Source organism: Medicago sativa, chromosome 7, assembly GCF_051527215.1.
Source record: "Medicago sativa cultivar Bolivia chromosome 7, Bolivia_mono, whole genome shotgun sequence".
NCBI lineage: Eukaryota > Viridiplantae > Streptophyta > Magnoliopsida > Fabales > Fabaceae > Medicago > Medicago sativa.
The window spans coordinates 86,190,924-86,208,163 of NC_140755.1; the positions used below are offsets into that span (position 1 = coordinate 86,190,924).

Consider the following 17,240-nt stretch of genomic DNA (forward strand, 5'->3'; position numbering starts at 1 on the left):
GGTGGTTATGGAAGCACCCTCTCTCTCTTCATTTTTCATGGGGGTCCCATTTAATAAATCTTAGTAAAATGAATAAATTTTGTTAAAAATGTAATGATATAGAGTTATTTGTAAGGGCCTATTTAATAATTCCTTTTGAGGTGCTAGGTTGGAGAAAATTGGTGCTTATTAAGTATTACCGTAAAATTGGTGATATGGACATAGGGGACCCACTTAAGCACCCAACGTTGGGTGCTCTGTTGTGGATGGTCTTACATTCACAAATATGGAATGAATTTCGATTAGAAATTTCTACCTCAGGTATGGGTTAAAGGATATGAATAAATATTTGTTTTTTCTAGCATTTGTTCTTCTACTTCTTTTACTTCCTTTTTTTTCAAAGCATTATAATGTATCATTGATGAAAAAGTTCTTGGATGGTCACAAGGATTTAGACACTTCGTTTGGTCGCACACAAACAATGCTTATGATATAATCATTTAAAAACTAATGATTCTTTAATTATTATTTTTCTATTATTTTTGTTCTTTTTATGTATGTGATATCAAATGAAGTGCCTAATTCTTTATGTTCACACAATAATTCTCTCATAGATGTCATTAAAAAGCATTAACATGTATTCAAGTCAAAATTCAAAAAAAAAAATTCATATTTACTTTCTATACCTTTTTTTCTTTCTAAAATATATTTTGTTGTCATATTTACCTTTTTTATGTTGATTTATTCTTTCTTTTATATAAAAAAAAAGAGATTCATTCTTCTACCAAAAAATAAAAGAGATCCATTCTCATATGTTTTTATCTCTTTCGATTATTCTTCGTTATCTATACCTTTTTTTACACAATCAATTTAATAAAAATCACACCTTATGAGAAGGAGAATATTACTAAGTGTTCCTGTTTTCTTGAACAATTGTTCTCTTTTACATGTTAAGGAGCAACATATATTTTTAATAGGAAATGACACTTCCAACCAACTGTTTTGTTCTTCATTATAGGATTGGTTGAATTTTTTTCTCAGTTCACTATTAACTTCCATGTGTATGATGATTTTGAGATATTTTGTTTTTAATTTGTTTAATAGTGTATATTTTTAGTTTAAATTAGTAGCTTAATGGATTTGATTTTGAATCCACCTTTTTTTTTTTGGGATTTCCTTTTTATTCGGAGTAAGTTGGTCTAAAAGAAGCTGTATTTATCGGATAATGTTAAGTTGTGTGTCAATTTTACAATCCTATATGATAATCCCTTCATGTATATTTGACTTCTTCTAGATTCTTTTTCACAAATAAAAGGTCTTTTGAAATTAGGAATTCGCCTCAAAAGACAACAAATAAGATGTTGATTTCAGGAACGAGTGAGCGATGATCAACAAAAAGTTATAAATGTGGAAAATTATCAAGTTACAGCAAAATTTTACTTTTGCAAAAATTTGCATCAACAAATTAATCAATCTATATAATTTGTTTTTTTCTTTTTCATTGGTAATATTTTTTAACATATCTTTCTTAGTGTGAGACTATCTACGTTTGTGATTTGATGACATAGTCAAATAAGGTCAAGCGGAGGCCTAATATGGTAAAAAAATGTGGGTTAATGATGGTTTGATAGAGGTAGGTTTATGTTCCTATCCTTCATGAAAAGAGCAAAAGGAAGTATCAAAAATAGAATGAGTTACTGGTAATTTTGTAAGTTAGTTGAAGGAGTTGGAAATTTATGATTAATTATTTTATTAAAAAATAGACTTAATTAAAAAATGCCACGTTATTTTAAAAGAGAAATGCTTCTTAGTACGGAACGAAAAGCTAAGGGAAGAAAATGCATTACGTGGCAGCCAATTTTTTACCCCCATACTGCCTTTATTCCATCCAATACGGAATTATAATTCTCCCAGCGTGAAACACCTATGAGTTTCGTCTTTTTTCGTATGCAAAGCCCCGTACTATATAGCATAAATGATTTTAAAAATGTCTAATTAGCATGTACTTTATCAATTCAGCATAACATATCTACATTTTTTCATTGTTAGACCCCACCAAAGATCAAAAGTGAAGATATTTAAAACATGGAGGTTGGATAAAAAAATTGCATGAAAGCGAACAACATCCAAAAACTTATATTTAATATTATTTTTTTAGCAAATGACATCCATATATTAAGTAAATGGATCATCACACTTAAATAATAGAAACCCCACAAGTGAAATTAACATCATATATTCACCCAAAACATTAAGACGTTAAGTGTATTGGAAATCTCACTTATATGTTGCACAATTTCTACTACTGCATCAAATGTAGATGTTTAACTCACACATGACACATTAACATCTTTATCTTAATTGTGTGACTCTTTGTGTCTGTGATCAGATGAGATAGCCAAATAAGATCAAAGAAACAACATGATAAAAATTATGGGTTGGTGACGGTTTCATCATATAGGGATATTTTTGTTCCATTTGTTCTTGCAAAGATAGAAAATAAATTAAAAAAGAAAAAAAATGAAAAAGTAATTTGAACATGATATCAATGATAAGGGAAGAATTTAAGGGGTGTGTATTTTACCTATGATAGTATATGGAATAATGAGTTTCTGTTAATTTTATGAATTTGTTGAAGGATCATTGGAGATTATTGGGTAATTATGTTACCAAAATATCATACTCATTTAGAAAATGCTAGATCAATTTAAAATGTCTAATAACTATGTATTTTTTAAGGATAATAATCATATATTTTGTCAACTTAGCAAAACACATATATATTTTTTCATTGTCTGATCCTACCAAAGATCGACGGTAAAAGAATTCAAAATAATAGAAGTTGAATTAAAATGAATGATATCCAAAAACTAAAATTTAAGATAGAAAATTAAACTAATGATACCTAAAAACTAACCATATAAATCATCATAATATTGAGATTTATGTGGGAGCGTACATTGAATTGCATCATCATATTCGGTTAAGAGTAACCACATAAGTGAGGTAGCCATTACATCATTATTCACAGTCTTAAAACATTAGGTATATGGATCATCTATTTTCAAAGCCTTAAAAAATATATGGGTCATCTCACTTATATATTGCTCAACATCTAATCTTGCATCCAATTTAAAATTTTAACTCGACACATTAACATCTCTCCGCTAAGTGTTGAACTCTCCGTGTGTGTGGTCCACCACCAAGAACCACTCCTGCTCCCCCACAATGTTGAACTGGGATATGATACAACTGTTGGGCCTTCTTGAGGAGTCAACACTGTTGTGGATCAACACGTTGAAGAAAGAGAAAACACACAAGTGAGAATGATGTACCGTCTTATCCAAAATTTTAAGGCTTAGGTATGAGTTTTTTTCGCTTGATTTTGGTTCGACTTCCACTCTTTTATCCATTGTTGAGCTTTATGTGGCACTTGATAAATCACAATATTCTCTACCTTGAGTATGGCAAAATTCTAGCCCGTGCTTGGCACGGGTCTACATACTAGTATTAGTAAAATAACATTTATTGTTGCATTGAACTATGTAAAGTGACACTTAAATAGGAAAAAAAATTCTTCAAAAGTGACACTTAAAAAGGAACGGAGGGAGTACTACTTTCATCATTCCCAATACAATATATTCCACTTTCCCCTTTATTTATACATTTTTCTTAATCTGTATGAAAAATCAAATTAGGCCAAATATTCTGGGACGGAGGGAGTATCTTATTCTATCCAAAGAAAATTCTGTTTATAAAAGTAAAAATTATTCCCACCCAATAGATGCGAGGAATATATTCTTCAGCAGAGTTGATTGCCCATCTAAGTGGGTTTGATACTCTAATAATAAGTGTGAAAGGTTTGAAATATCCAACCAATATTTCATCTCTATTAAACACTTGTTGATGCCTTTATTCTTTTGTGACTGCTTTTTATTGTCCCTTGTGTTAAGCAAAGCAAAGGATCCAAATTCACAATAAAAAGAGAAGAATAAAATGTGATGTTTTATTGTGCTTCCTAATCTATTAGATAAAAAAACCTAGTCACCTTTCAATTTAATATCAACAATCAACATGCTTCTCTACTTTTTTGTTTTCATGAACGAATCCAAGTATGAAACAAAACACGAGAAAATTCAGATGCTTCAAGAAAAGCTTCCACAGAAGGAGTTTAAGTAGAAAGTAGCATTTTAAAACACTTATAAAAAGAATAATCACTCAGCTAAGTTAAGTTCACAAAAGGCCTTGTGAATGGAATAGCCAACCGAATTCCAGAAGATAAAGTTTTCTTTTTCATTTTTAGTAAAAAACTGACTCTTTATGCTGTCATCTAAAAGATTAAGGTAGTTTCAGGAAAAGCATACTCACAAATAAGAGAAAATGTGAAACAGTGTATTTTATGACTATGCAAAACCCTCTCTACCCCATGTTATATATAACTTTTTTTTATTAAATCCATATTATATTTTATATATGTGGGGTCAGTCCATGATGATGTATATATACCAACAGCTAGAAGATTAATATGACAATATAATTCAGCACATACACATACCTTGATCCAAGTGCAACCAGCCACCTTTACACAACTCACTTTTTCATTCTCCAAAATGCAGAAGCCAGAGACTCAGAGAAACCAGCCTCCACCAGGTTCCCTTATATATATACATATATGCATCTCTCTCTATTTCAAAGTTTGAAATTCAAACAAACATGCATGCACATAGTGGTAAACACAACCTAGTAAATTTGGAGATAATAAGGAACTCACCTTTCATTGTTTCATGATTTCAGGATACCCAACTGACCAGGATCCCCCCACAAAAAGAAAGCTGTTCGTTAGTTCAAAGAAGAAAGGAGATAGGGGCTTCATTGAGGGATGGTAAGTATCTGAAGGGAAAGGCACAGAGATTAATATAATCATATTTACAATAAGTGTCCGTTTGATGGTCAGGATAGGATATAGATAGGATATGATATAAAGCTGTATAGAGATAGGATATGATAAGGACATGATAAACATTAATCATATCATGTGTTTGATGCATACATGATAACAAACAGGATATCATTATAATTAAATGAAAAAATTGCTCTCATAATTAATTAAATATTATAAAAATGACATGTTATTAATTATAATAGAAAATACATGTTATCATTATTTTAAAAATAACAATATTTTAAAAACGGCAGAATATCAAGATAATAAATAAGGAAAGATCTTCTAATCCCATCAAGATAATTTTTAACCCAGCCTATACTCAGGATAGAAATTACAAAGGAAAGTCAGGATAGGATAGGAAAATGGTTTATTTTATCCTATCCCTTTGGTGCATCAAACATGAGATTTAAGCAGGATATGATTAATGTATCATATCCTGTCTCCCTATCCTGACCATCAAACGCACCCTAAGTGTTTAGCTAAAACATGAACTAATCACAAATTCAATAAATCATAAACTGTTAAGCTTTTATTTACACCAGAAAACCCTTCAAATAAATTTATTTGCCAAACCACTAATCTTTTTTTATTGATGATGCAGCCTCTTTGCTCTGTGCTGCTGCTGGCTTTGTGAAGAATGCTGCTGAACTATAACTCTGGCATGCTGGAGAGGAATTCATATTAGCATATAAGCAATTACTGTTACTGCTTCTTTCTATGTTATTATGGTTTGATTTTAGTGGCTTTGAGCAGGAGCGAATGTATTACACTATTACTTACTATCTTAGCCTGTAATTTCGTTTTTGTAATGCTAAATTCATCTATTTACCGACTATGGTATATTTGTCATAAACCGTGACTCCTTGGTTTTTCCAAGCTGCTTTTTGCGGACCTTTGATTAAGCGGGGAAAAAAATGAAATCATAGTGATTAAGACGATACAGACATCACAAAAATCGTGAATTAAGCGCATAGTAAAATATTCTGCATAGCTCATTTCCTAACCCATACATATATTTTTATGTTCTGCATGGTTAACCATGAACCAAATCTTTTTAATAGTTCAATCTAGCTCTTAAAAACTCAGATATTGAAATGAAAAGATAGAAAGAATCAAGAGACCGAGTGTATTGTTGGAAACTTAACAGAAAATGAAGAACTTCTCTTCAAAGGCTTTTCTCTAAGCATATAATTTCTTCTTTCACAACCAAATATAATGAAAAAATGACCTTCCATAACCCCACATGATGTGAAACCAATCCTCTCTAATTAACCAACTGTTACTTGACCATAAATATTTTTCCCTTGTCCTTTATCCACAATACCGCCTCCAACACCAATATTCAACCTTGTTCTCCAAGGTTGCAATCAGAAAGTTGGTGATTGTCATTAACTTTTGTAGAAATTCCAATTCAATGCCTTTCCAAAAGCTCTCCTGCTAAAGATTTTCCCTTCACCAAGGATTTCTTCCTTAACAACAATTTGCCAATTCTCCAATTGACACCAACTATTTTTCATTTGAATTTTGGGACAATAGCCATCACCAAAAAGATGGTCTGTGCTATAAAATTGCTTCGAAATTAGGATAATAGTAACCCTTCACGAACTATTCATCATGTACTGGCCCTTCCTTGCCTTTCCTTTGAATTTTAGGCATGGCAACATATTAACAGACTGTTTTCAGACATAAGAATAATAAGGCTGTGATTCAATCGAAAGTTAATACCTCAAACTATATACCAGGTGACATATAGAAGCGTTCAGAAAAAGCATTTAAAGTGTCTTAATCATATGCACCAACAATAGATAGCATGCACGGCACACAGCTTTATACCCAAAGGGGCAAGTATATGCACACGACCAATGAATATTCAAAGATGTATTCTGAAATGAAAACTTACATTCTGAACTTCATAGATTAATATTCTTATAAAAATTTCTCATAACATGTAGTCACGTACAGGGAAGTTTTTAGTTCAACAGATAGAGAATCTTGCAGATAAGCGAATGCAATACAAACACATGATATTTTAGGTACGCTGTACACAAGTGGCACTCAAAATATATTTCAGTGATATTTATACTCAGAGATATGATCCCTTCCTGCCCATCTCTCTTCATACTTTCCAAACGAGTATGCAACTGAAGGCATCCCAGTCAAGTGAAAGGGGTCGGGTTCAATTCCATAATCAGTGAGTGGCCTATTCTCCAAAATATCATCATGCTTTTGTACAAATTCTGGTATCTCAATCTCTCCTTTCTTTATATCATCCCAAAGGTACTGAAGGCGGCTTACATACTTGATCTTCCAATATAATCTAAACAAAGATCAAAACAAATAAACAGAACTATTAAATATAATAAACATAAAAAATTATACATTGGGTGGCACTTACATTGATGAAAATATAGATGCAAAAAGGCCATTACTGTTCGCAACTGTATTTTGTAGCCATATAATTTCATTCGATGCTTAACATAGGTTTGTAAAATAAAACACACCTCTAAACATTTCTGCTAAGAAAACAATGACTAACTTACCCTCCACTCAAGAAAAACCTGCCAAGAGTAGCCATGACAAGCCTGGAACGAAGCCCAGGGTGGATGAAGTACAAAGTTTGAAGCCTGTCCTTAAATTCATCTGGAAGATCTTCATAAATCCACCTCAAGATTGTCATCCCAGGAGAATTATCCTCATTCGTAACAGTGCTGTGCACGTAAACGATGCAAAATGGCCCATCTGGTAACTCACTGAATAATTTGTGAAATACATACCTCTTCAGCCGCTCTGCACTCACAACTGTTGCTGCATATGATTTTAAAGAAGGTATCCAACATAAGAGATAGAATTAATAAAGAACAGTTTCTAGGAAAAAAATAATGTTGATCATATTGCCAGGGGTTTAAGTTTAAATTTTCTCTCTGGTCAATTTTCTTATTTGAACAAAGGTTTGCTCTTTATAAACATAAGTATTAAGTACATAACGCCAGCCAAGAGGCCTAAATTATGTTTAACATGATCTTAAATGAACTTGATTTTTGTACAACAAATTCGGTTAAACTTTAGTTTGAAGTGAATTTAATTTGTGCTTTTATGTTTTTACTCTAACAACATATTAGACATAAAACTAAAAGCCCTGTTTGGATAAACAACTTGATTTACAGCTTATAGCATAAGCACTTATCATGATAAGTGCTTATGTATAAATTATGGGGACGTTTGGATTGACTTATTTTTTGAGCTTATGCAAAACAGTTTATGCAAATAAATAAGTAATTAAGCAGTACCTAACCATAATTATCGTAACAACCGCTATAATATGAAATTCTGAATGAGATCTATCATATAGCACTAGCTAGCATACGTTGCAGTGGAGGAAAGTACCGGGATAGTGTTTTCCAACGATGCGGAGAATGCGAGTGCCGTTTTTATCAGTTCCTTGGAGAGTGAAGAATTGTAAGAATTCGAGATCGGAGAAGTCTTCGTCGGGAGAGAGGTACTGAGAACAATCGTGCCAATCCTCTTCTTCTTGCTGTTCATGGAGAAGGAAAGGTCGGGCATCGACGGCGAGATCCGATGCTAGGACCACCACTGAGAATTCCTCCGATGAACTCATCGCCGCCTTTGCTATCTCTCTGTGTTATTTACTGTGCAGGGTGGGTGTGGCCGTGTGGATAGGGGTCAATGTGTTTTGTGAATGATTGTTGTTACTGTTCATTTTTTTTTTTTTTGCCTTCGGGCCAAAACTGCTACCCGTACAAAACTTAGGGGGCGGTTTTGAAGTTTTTTTAAGGGCCAAAATCACAACTTCGTAAAAGTTAGGGGAAAAAAATTTTATTAAGCCTTTTTTTTTTGTCAAGTAGCCTAGTGGTTAGAGCTCACATTATTAAGCCTTTTTTTTTTGTCAAGTAGCCTAGTGGTTAGAGCTCACACATTATTATAATGTGGAGAAGTGGGGTGTCCGGGGTTCGAACCCTGGCCCCTACATATAATATGTAATATCCTTACCAACTGAGCTATGTTCACGTGGATCAATTCAGTTCATTTTAATCGTTTTTTAACATTTTTGTGTCCGTTTTAAAATAATGATCACTTTAAAATATTAATGTTATATATATTTTTTTGACAAGTTATTTTTTTCTTTATTATTATGTCCTTATTTATTAAATTTCATCTACTTAACTATTCCATTAATATTTTAGTAAATGATACTAACTATACGATTGAAATCAACACACTTAACCATTTTTTAAAAAATAGTACACAATTGTTTAACGACGAATCCCGCCGGTCCTTTGTATAAGAAACTTTTTAAAAAAAAATTGATTTTATTTACAAGAAAAAGTCACAATTTTTAGGTGTGTTTATTGCACAAAAGACTTTTTTAACCCTCATTTAATGTTTGTCCTTTTAATATTAGTGGATGTAACACCCGTTTTCCCAACTTCAAAATTTCATAAAAATTATCAAAGTTTATCATCATAAACGGAGCATCACATTCAACAATACCACATTTTCGACAATCATCGTAATAGAAAATACCATTTATTAAAGCAACCTGTCTTTATAAAATTCAATAATCAAATGCAGCGGAATTTAGTTTACATCATCTCATAAAATTCTTGGCACTAAAAGGCCACAACTTAACATCTTAAATAGTCTTCATACAATACTTCGACATTATTAAAAAGAAACACGTAACAAGGAAAAACAAAGCATCAGACAATCCCCATCATGTTACATATCAGAGCATCCTAGACGACACGACGGAGATCACTCACAACTGCACTATTCTCCGTTACCTGCAAGTTACTCATACAAAGAGCAACATTTTCAAGCAGAAGGGGTGAGATTTCACATTCATTAATAACAAGTAAATAATTCATAAAGAATAATCAACAGCATATAATTAACATTAGTATCATCACTTAACATCATTTAATAAGGTTAGAGCAACCAACAACATAATAAACATCATCAACCGATATATATTCATCTTATATAACATCAATTACATCATCTTTTAATTTCAGAATAGCAACAACATCATCAAACAGCAACAACATCTCAGCAATCATCTTTTATATTATGTTATGACGACTCTACAATGCAACAACAACTTCTCAGCTTAAACGACAACTTCTTAGACATCTGCAATATGCAGGTGGTACCACCAGGGTATTAAGCCCCCATCTCTAAGGTCATATTTGGACCTGTCGGACATTAAGCCCTCATCCCTAAGGTCATAAAGGACCTGTCGGGCATTAAGCCCCCATCTCTGACTATGCAACGACACAACTCTAATGAAACAACTTCATCTTTAATGTTAATTTCACAATATATTAATCATAAGATATCATAATGTCAAAACAACACTACTGGAACAACAATTTAATCAGTAACATTTTTCATATTTACATCAGAACCCAACCCATCATGGAATCAAGCGAAAGGACAAGAATTCGCGAAAACAGCAGGTCTGTACTGCACTAGCTCGCGAGGCGAGCTACACTACTCGCAATGGCGAGCTCATCAGGGAAACTCGCGAGGCGCACAATATTGCTCGCAGTGGCGGGCTAAAGGGTTACTCGCAGTGGCGAGCGGGAAGTTTGCTCGCAATGGCGAGTTAAGACGCTCGCGAGGCGAGCGATGACAGAACAGCCTGTCGCAGGCCTCTGCTCTCACATCTCAGTCATCCAATTTCACTACCCAAGCCCCTAAGTCATCAGGAATCAACATCTAAACGTTTTCTATGACTAATTAACATCCTTCTACATCAATTACACAAAGTTCACTTAAAATCTTCCATTTTTAATGATTCTATACCTAATTCCAAATCCTTAAACCTACAACAATTGACCACTTTCTATGAATCAAAACTTGCTAATAATGAGAGTTAGTCTCACCCTTACCTTAATTTGTTTTTCTGAAATCCAACAACCGCGTTCTTCGTTCTTAGGGTTCTCTCTGAGTTCTCCTCTTTCACCTCTTTTCTCCAATTGTACGCGTTCTAATTTTTCTTTCTTTCTAACTGACTTTAAACCCTTTCTCTAATTGCTCTTCTCCCTAAAACTACTCTCTTCCCTAGTAAATATTTATTTCTAATAATAATACTCCTCCCCCACATAATAATGATATTAATACTTATAATATCATTTTATTAACATATATCCCATCAAATACATATATAATAAATCATATAATATTCTACTAAAATGCAATAAATCAATTAATTAATAGATAATAAAAAGTGGGCGTTACAGTGGATATATTTAATACTTCACAATTTTTTTTGAAATATATTTGTAAAAACATTCAAAAAGTTACAACAATCAATGATTGTCTTGATTTTGATATTTGTATTTATGTTTCTTCTTATGACCGGAGGAAGTATTTAAATGAGACGAAGGAAGTAATAATTAATTAAGTAAACTAAGCATTATTTATATCAAAATAATTATCAAATAATTAAGGTCAAACAAAATTATTCAAAAAAAAATTAGGCTTAAATAATTAATGAACTCCTTGAAAATCGAAGGTTAAAGTTCAAACACAAATCACTTTTAATCATAATTAATATTAACCAAAATCAATTCTATCAAAATTAATTTTTCCACTCCACAACTAAACACAAGCGTAGGCTTAAATTTACTGATGGCTTTGGAGTAAACTAGACTATAACCCGTGCGATGCACGGGTATATATTTTTTTGAATGGTATTTTAGAGTTTCATGTATAGTTATCAAATTGACTATATTATTAGAAACATTTAATGGAATACAATAGTGTTTTAAAAAAACTAAAGCGATTCATTAATTGACTGTATGATGTATATACTCCATAAAAAAAAATAAAGAATAAAAATGAAATCAAACATTCCTTCAAAAAAAAAAAATGAAATCAGACATACATATATATATATATATATATATATATATATATATATATATATATTCCCTAATTTGAAATGAGACATATATATTGTTTATAGAAATGTTATAACTGGCTATATTAAAATAATGATTAATAACGTAGACAATTTGTCAAAAAGTTCAATCATGCATTAAGGTTAGTGGACGGGGTTTAGTGGTAAGTTATGATGTTGATAATAATAACCGTGTGGGTAGATATTAATAAGTGGTTAGTCAGTTACGGATAATGTGATAGTGGGATATTGGATATCAATTAATGGGAACAAAATTAAATCAAAAAAATTGTTAGTGGCTTAGTGGTCAAAATGTTGAGGAGAAGCTATTGGTCTTGGGTTCGATTCTCAGAAGAGGTTTTTTTCATTAAGATTTTTTAAGCTAATAAAAAAAGGCGGGATTAGGGTTAATCAGGACTACTTGCAGACTGTCTAACATTTATATATATAAAGATCAGTTCCTTTTTTTTTCTTATAAAATGTAGTAATTTCTTCCATTTTTTATTGACGATAAATCTAGCTTATAATGTAAGGACACCCCATTTTTTATTGAAAATAATTTTATATATTAATTAGTCATCATCATCATAATATACACCATCCGGTCACTAATACAAACAAAAATTTACATTTTGCATTCATACAATTAATGATGCATATAATATTTATTATAGACCACATATATCATTTAATGAATGAATTTAAAATGTTAACTTTTGTTTATATTAATGACCGGAGGGTGTAGTTTCTTTGATTATGTTTTTTTTTTTTTGTGTGCAAGTCTCTTTGAATACGTGGAAGTATGAATGAAGTTTGTGAGCTTTATTAATTAATCAATCAAGAAACATTAACAAAAGATAACTTGAGTAAAATATAAAAGGGAAATGTTAACTTGTGCCCTTGAGGCATAAGTTAAGAAGACAAATGTAGAAGGTTTTTCTTGAAACTTGTGCATTCAATGTCTTAAAAGTTGCAAAAGTTATACTTTCAATATAAAATTTATTTTTAATTTCCATTTTAAGCTCCTTAACTTGCACCCTAAGGGCACAAGTTAACATGACCCAATATAAAAAGATAAACAAAGATCTAATCTTATCTAACGGTTATTTTCCCGTATCGAAACTGTTGTTCCCCATGTATGAATTCTTGTGCTACTCTTCACTCCTTCAATTGCACCCTCTGACTTCTCAAACCGCTATACATCAGATTCAGAAGTAAGTTTCTTCACATTCTCCTATTTTCAAATTTTGGAATTCGATTATAGTACTTTCATTTTGATATATTGTTCTTACTTAGTAATTGAACAAACCGTTATTGTTGTTCAGCCATACACAATTTAGAATTACGTGTTGTGGAATAGTGTTATAGCATAGCGGAATTTGAACAAACAATTATACTCTGCTTTCTGTAATATGATATACAATACAATTCAACTGGATCTGGGATCTACAAAAACACATGAAAATGAAAATGCATCTCACATGGTCAAGGAAACTGAACCAGCAACATATATATATAAATTCTTAAACCATCCGATTTCTTTTCACAGATTGCACAGTATTAGCACATAAGCATAAACTTGAAGAAATTCTCATTGGAATGCAATATGATGGCATTTCACAACTTGCTTCAGGTTTTGAATGAAGAATCTAATTCAAGTTAAGGAACTTTGTTTGGCACTTCTCCTAGTGAACAACTGTTATCACATCTCTAACTTCCCTAAGACGACGCAAGTGAATAATGGTCGTCAACAGATTGAAGCGGGAGCAATGTGACCGAACAAAACATGATTCTAGCTTCTCCCACTGGAAGGTTCATATCAATTTTCTATATATCTTTTCTATTGTTAATAATAATGTGTTGTGTTTCTTATGTTAATGTTTCTACGATTCTGTGGTAAATAGAGTCTTGTATTTAGAAAATATGTGCCAGTGATGCCTAAAGTAAAGCCTAATACTTCATTCTTTTAGTGATTATTGTTAGTGTTAATTCTCCTTCCATTTAGATAATTTTCTGGGCTGCCACTTTTTAAAGCTTTCAATTTATACTTTGAAGAAAAAGCTATTGATTGTATGATGGCGTAGTGCTTAAAGAGGATGTGTGATGTGTGTCAGTCAGACTAAAAAATCTCAAGAACAAGATATTTTTTTATTTGGTTATTGGCCCGGTGGCCAACACATGCTCAAATAAACACACATACACGGGGAGGGGGAAGTGTGGTGACCTGGGATCAAACCTGGGATTCCAGGTTAAATGTCCTCAAAGCCAAACCACTAGACTGTAATAGCAAGGATGAAAAGAATTCATCTCTAAGTCATTGAATTGATGACAAAAAATAATTGAATGAATAAGTTTTACATGAAACTGAGTTTATATACTCCATATTATAGTTAACAACTAAGCTAAGTTGTTATTACTAAATAACTAAAGCCATAATAGAATGACGAAAACTAGTTCTTTCAACTGTACAAATCTGGTTACCTTCTTACCTTGATTTGGTTGCTCGTGTTATAAACTGTTTTCAGATTCTTATTGGTCCTTCTGATTGGGAAGACTATTCCAAAGAAAAGGAAGGATCTACCAGATACAGGATTCACAACCTTCCTCAGAAATTGGGTCCGGGGGTGTACGAGCTTGGAGTAGCTGTGTCGCGTAGTAATCTGGGCCGTGAAATTTACAAGCTTGCCACTGACCCTCGTCGCATAGTTGTGGTTTACCTTGGAAAAGCTGACAATGTGAGAGCAAGACTCCAGCGTTATGGCAGGAATGGAGCTCATTTGAATAACACTTGTATGTCAGATGACTCTTCTCTACGAACGGGAAGGTCATTGTTTCAGGAGATATTTTCACAAGGCTTCCCAATTGTTTATAGATGGGCTCCTGTAAGTACATATCTGATATTTCATTTGCATTTCAGATTTAATATCAAGATGATTGCAACTGAACATGTATTAGATGACTATTAGCTTCAGCATCTTAGGTTCATTTCAAAAAAGTCATTGATTGGAAATGCACGTTATCATATGATAGTACAGGGTATAACTCAAAGGTTTTGGATAAATCAGATAAAATTTGACCTCCATTCTTAAGCTATGAATTAGCAGTGCTCATTTAAAGGCCTGAAATCTATGTAATTTAGGTTGTAATTTTAAGAGTTATGTTTGAATTTGAGTATATAGTGAAATACTAAACATATTTCATTTAATTCTTAGTCATAATTGAATGATCATTTCATTATTGTATCTAGATTGTTCTTAGAGCTAACCCAATTCCATTTTAAATGGGTCCAGTTTTGCTTTGGCCTTTAGTGCTGTGTATTGGGTTTGTTCAGTTCTAGAGATATGTTAGGATCCAAAAGCGACACAATCAAAATTTAGGACAAGGTTAGGGATAGCTATAACCCGTCTCTTGCTTGCCACTAGTCTATTATGATAATTCATATTTACGTCTATACCTAATGTCTCTGATGGAATTCAAAATCTACTGTTGATATGTGGTGTCGCATTTTACGAAATTTGGCACAAAATACATTTGCATCTTACACAAAAGATATATAAAAGTGCAATTTTTTGGAACTATAATGGTTTATCTGTGCAATGTTGTTTATTGAACAGATGCAAAACGAGGGAGATGCCCTGAGAACAGAATCTCAGCTGCTTAGTACATTTGATTATGCATGGAACACAATCAGCAATGGTACACGGCGGCCTGATGATATTCTTCAAATGCTCAACAAATTAGCTTCAGGCACTAGAACATTTTCAGATGTGGCCAAATTGCTTCTACCTTTCACCCAGAGGAAAGTGGGGATACCAATTAAATCAAGCAAGCTGCCTCTGACAGATGACAAACTGGATGAAGCTGACAGTGGCAGCTACAACGTCCTATCCCGTGTGTTCAAATTAAACAGGTCACGTCCTAGGATAGTTCAGGATACCACTGGTGGTAGTGCCACTCATGAGAATGCTAAAATTTGCGGAGTGATGTTGGCCGATGGTTCTATTTGTAAAAGGCCACCGGTTGAAAAAAGAGTGAGGTGTCCTGAACACAAAGGAATGAGAATAAATGCGTCCGCCGCCAAAGCAATCAGATCACCCAAGTCAGAATTAGAAAGCATTGTAGGTAATGCTTATAGGTACCAAAATGCCAGCCATGATGTAGAAGACCCTCCACAAAGAATGGTTAAGAGTCATGTTGATGAGAGTATCGCCAAAACCATTATATGTGGAATCATCTTGGATGATGGATCCACTTGTAGAAGACAACCGGTTAAAGGAAGAAAAAGGTGCCAGGAACATAAAGGGAGGAGAATTCGTGCAAATTTGAAAAAATAATTGAATTTAGGAGTACACAATTTTCGCATAACAGATTTAAAGTGCTATGCATAAACCACAAAATGTACTTATTATAGCTTACACAGAATTTAGTTAAAAGCAAACCATATATGAATTTAGATGGTTTTTGTTGTACAAGGCAACAATGTGCGAAGACGTAAAGGGTAGAAGAAGGCGGTTGAAGGTCTTAATTCCAGCATCTGGATATATGCAAGTATAAATTGACATTGTGGAAGAAATAACAAACAGCTCTCTAGGCAAAAGTCAAATAGTTGTAGCTAATAGGTAGTAAGATAAAAATGTTGGCAATTGTCAGTACATAGACATTACAAAAATACTGTATTTGTATTAATTCCTTGAAGGTTGTATTGTATCTGTTTGTATACAAGAATACTTGTTGAAGCAGGAGTTAGGTTGGTAAACCTCTTCCGATTCTATATAGGCACAAAAAACAGAAAACAGAAAACAGTGTATCTATTGTTTTTTATTTCCAGTGCACCATGAATTGTATGTTGAGTTGAGCCCATTAAATCTTGTTGCAGTTGTTTTATTTAAATGTATTGTACAGGTTATAATTATTGTTTGCCCTCATCATAGGTGCTGATTATATAGATATTGTTAGTCCAATTCATTATACAAAGTTGGAACAATATTATATAACCCGTTCAAGAGTATCTAGCTTCATGGATTTAGTTGGTGACTGATTAAGATTCATAGAAAGCTCTAGGCCAGATGTTCAATGTGCTAGGATTATATGCTCCTTTGTATTCTGAGTATGGACTATCAAGAAATCTTAACATGCTTGTTATTGTAGGATATGTTGCACTTGATTTTGAAGCCTATTTGGTTCTAAATTGAAGGGACCAACCAACTAATCCTAACCTTAATAACGTAAGGACCAAATTTAAACTTTTAAAATGTATGAAACCAAATAGAAACTTTATTTAAAAATAAGAGACCTATTAGAGTGATCCTAATATGTGGATTATTTTAGTACAATATATTTTTGTTTCATGTGTATAGGGTGATACCTATTAATTATGATAATACTCATAAT

The 17,240-nt window shown here is 32.6% G+C and overlaps 2 protein-coding genes and 1 pseudogene across 3 annotated transcripts; 1 reads left to right on the top strand and 2 right to left on the bottom strand.

Moving 5' to 3' along the window:
- Positions 1 to 4,577: 4,577 nt before the first annotated feature.
- LOC146909639 (uncharacterized) lies at positions 4,578 to 6,313 on the bottom strand (annotated as a pseudogene).
- Positions 6,314 to 6,787: 474 nt separating this feature from the next.
- On the bottom strand, positions 6,788 to 8,588 carry LOC146909640 (SEC14 cytosolic factor family protein / phosphoglyceride transfer family protein). Its single transcript, XM_085725197.1, has 3 exons — positions 8,309 to 8,588; positions 7,465 to 7,729; positions 6,788 to 7,241 (listed from the first exon to the last, which is right to left on the bottom strand). The coding sequence occupies exons 1-3, from the start codon at positions 8,538 to 8,540 to the stop codon at positions 6,992 to 6,994; spliced, it is 747 nt and encodes a 248-aa protein (XP_085581323.1). The 5' UTR covers positions 8,541 to 8,588; the 3' UTR covers positions 6,788 to 6,991.
- A 4,312-nt stretch (positions 8,589 to 12,900) lies between these two features.
- LOC146909641 (protein EFFECTOR OF TRANSCRIPTION 2-like) lies at positions 12,901 to 16,714 on the top strand. 2 transcript variants are annotated; one of them, XM_085725204.1, is made up of 4 exons: positions 12,901 to 13,063; positions 13,399 to 13,661; positions 14,375 to 14,731; positions 15,464 to 16,714. In XM_085725204.1, exons 2-4 carry the CDS (start codon positions 13,590 to 13,592, stop codon positions 16,181 to 16,183), a joined length of 1,149 nt encoding a protein of 382 aa, XP_085581330.1. In that variant the 5' UTR covers positions 12,901 to 13,063; positions 13,399 to 13,589; the 3' UTR covers positions 16,184 to 16,714. The 2 variants fall into 2 exon arrangements, with proteins under 2 accessions (XP_085581330.1, XP_085581331.1); XM_085725205.1 differs by having other exon boundaries at positions 12,930 to 13,063; positions 13,483 to 13,661.
- Positions 16,715 to 17,240: the final 526 nt, after the last annotated feature.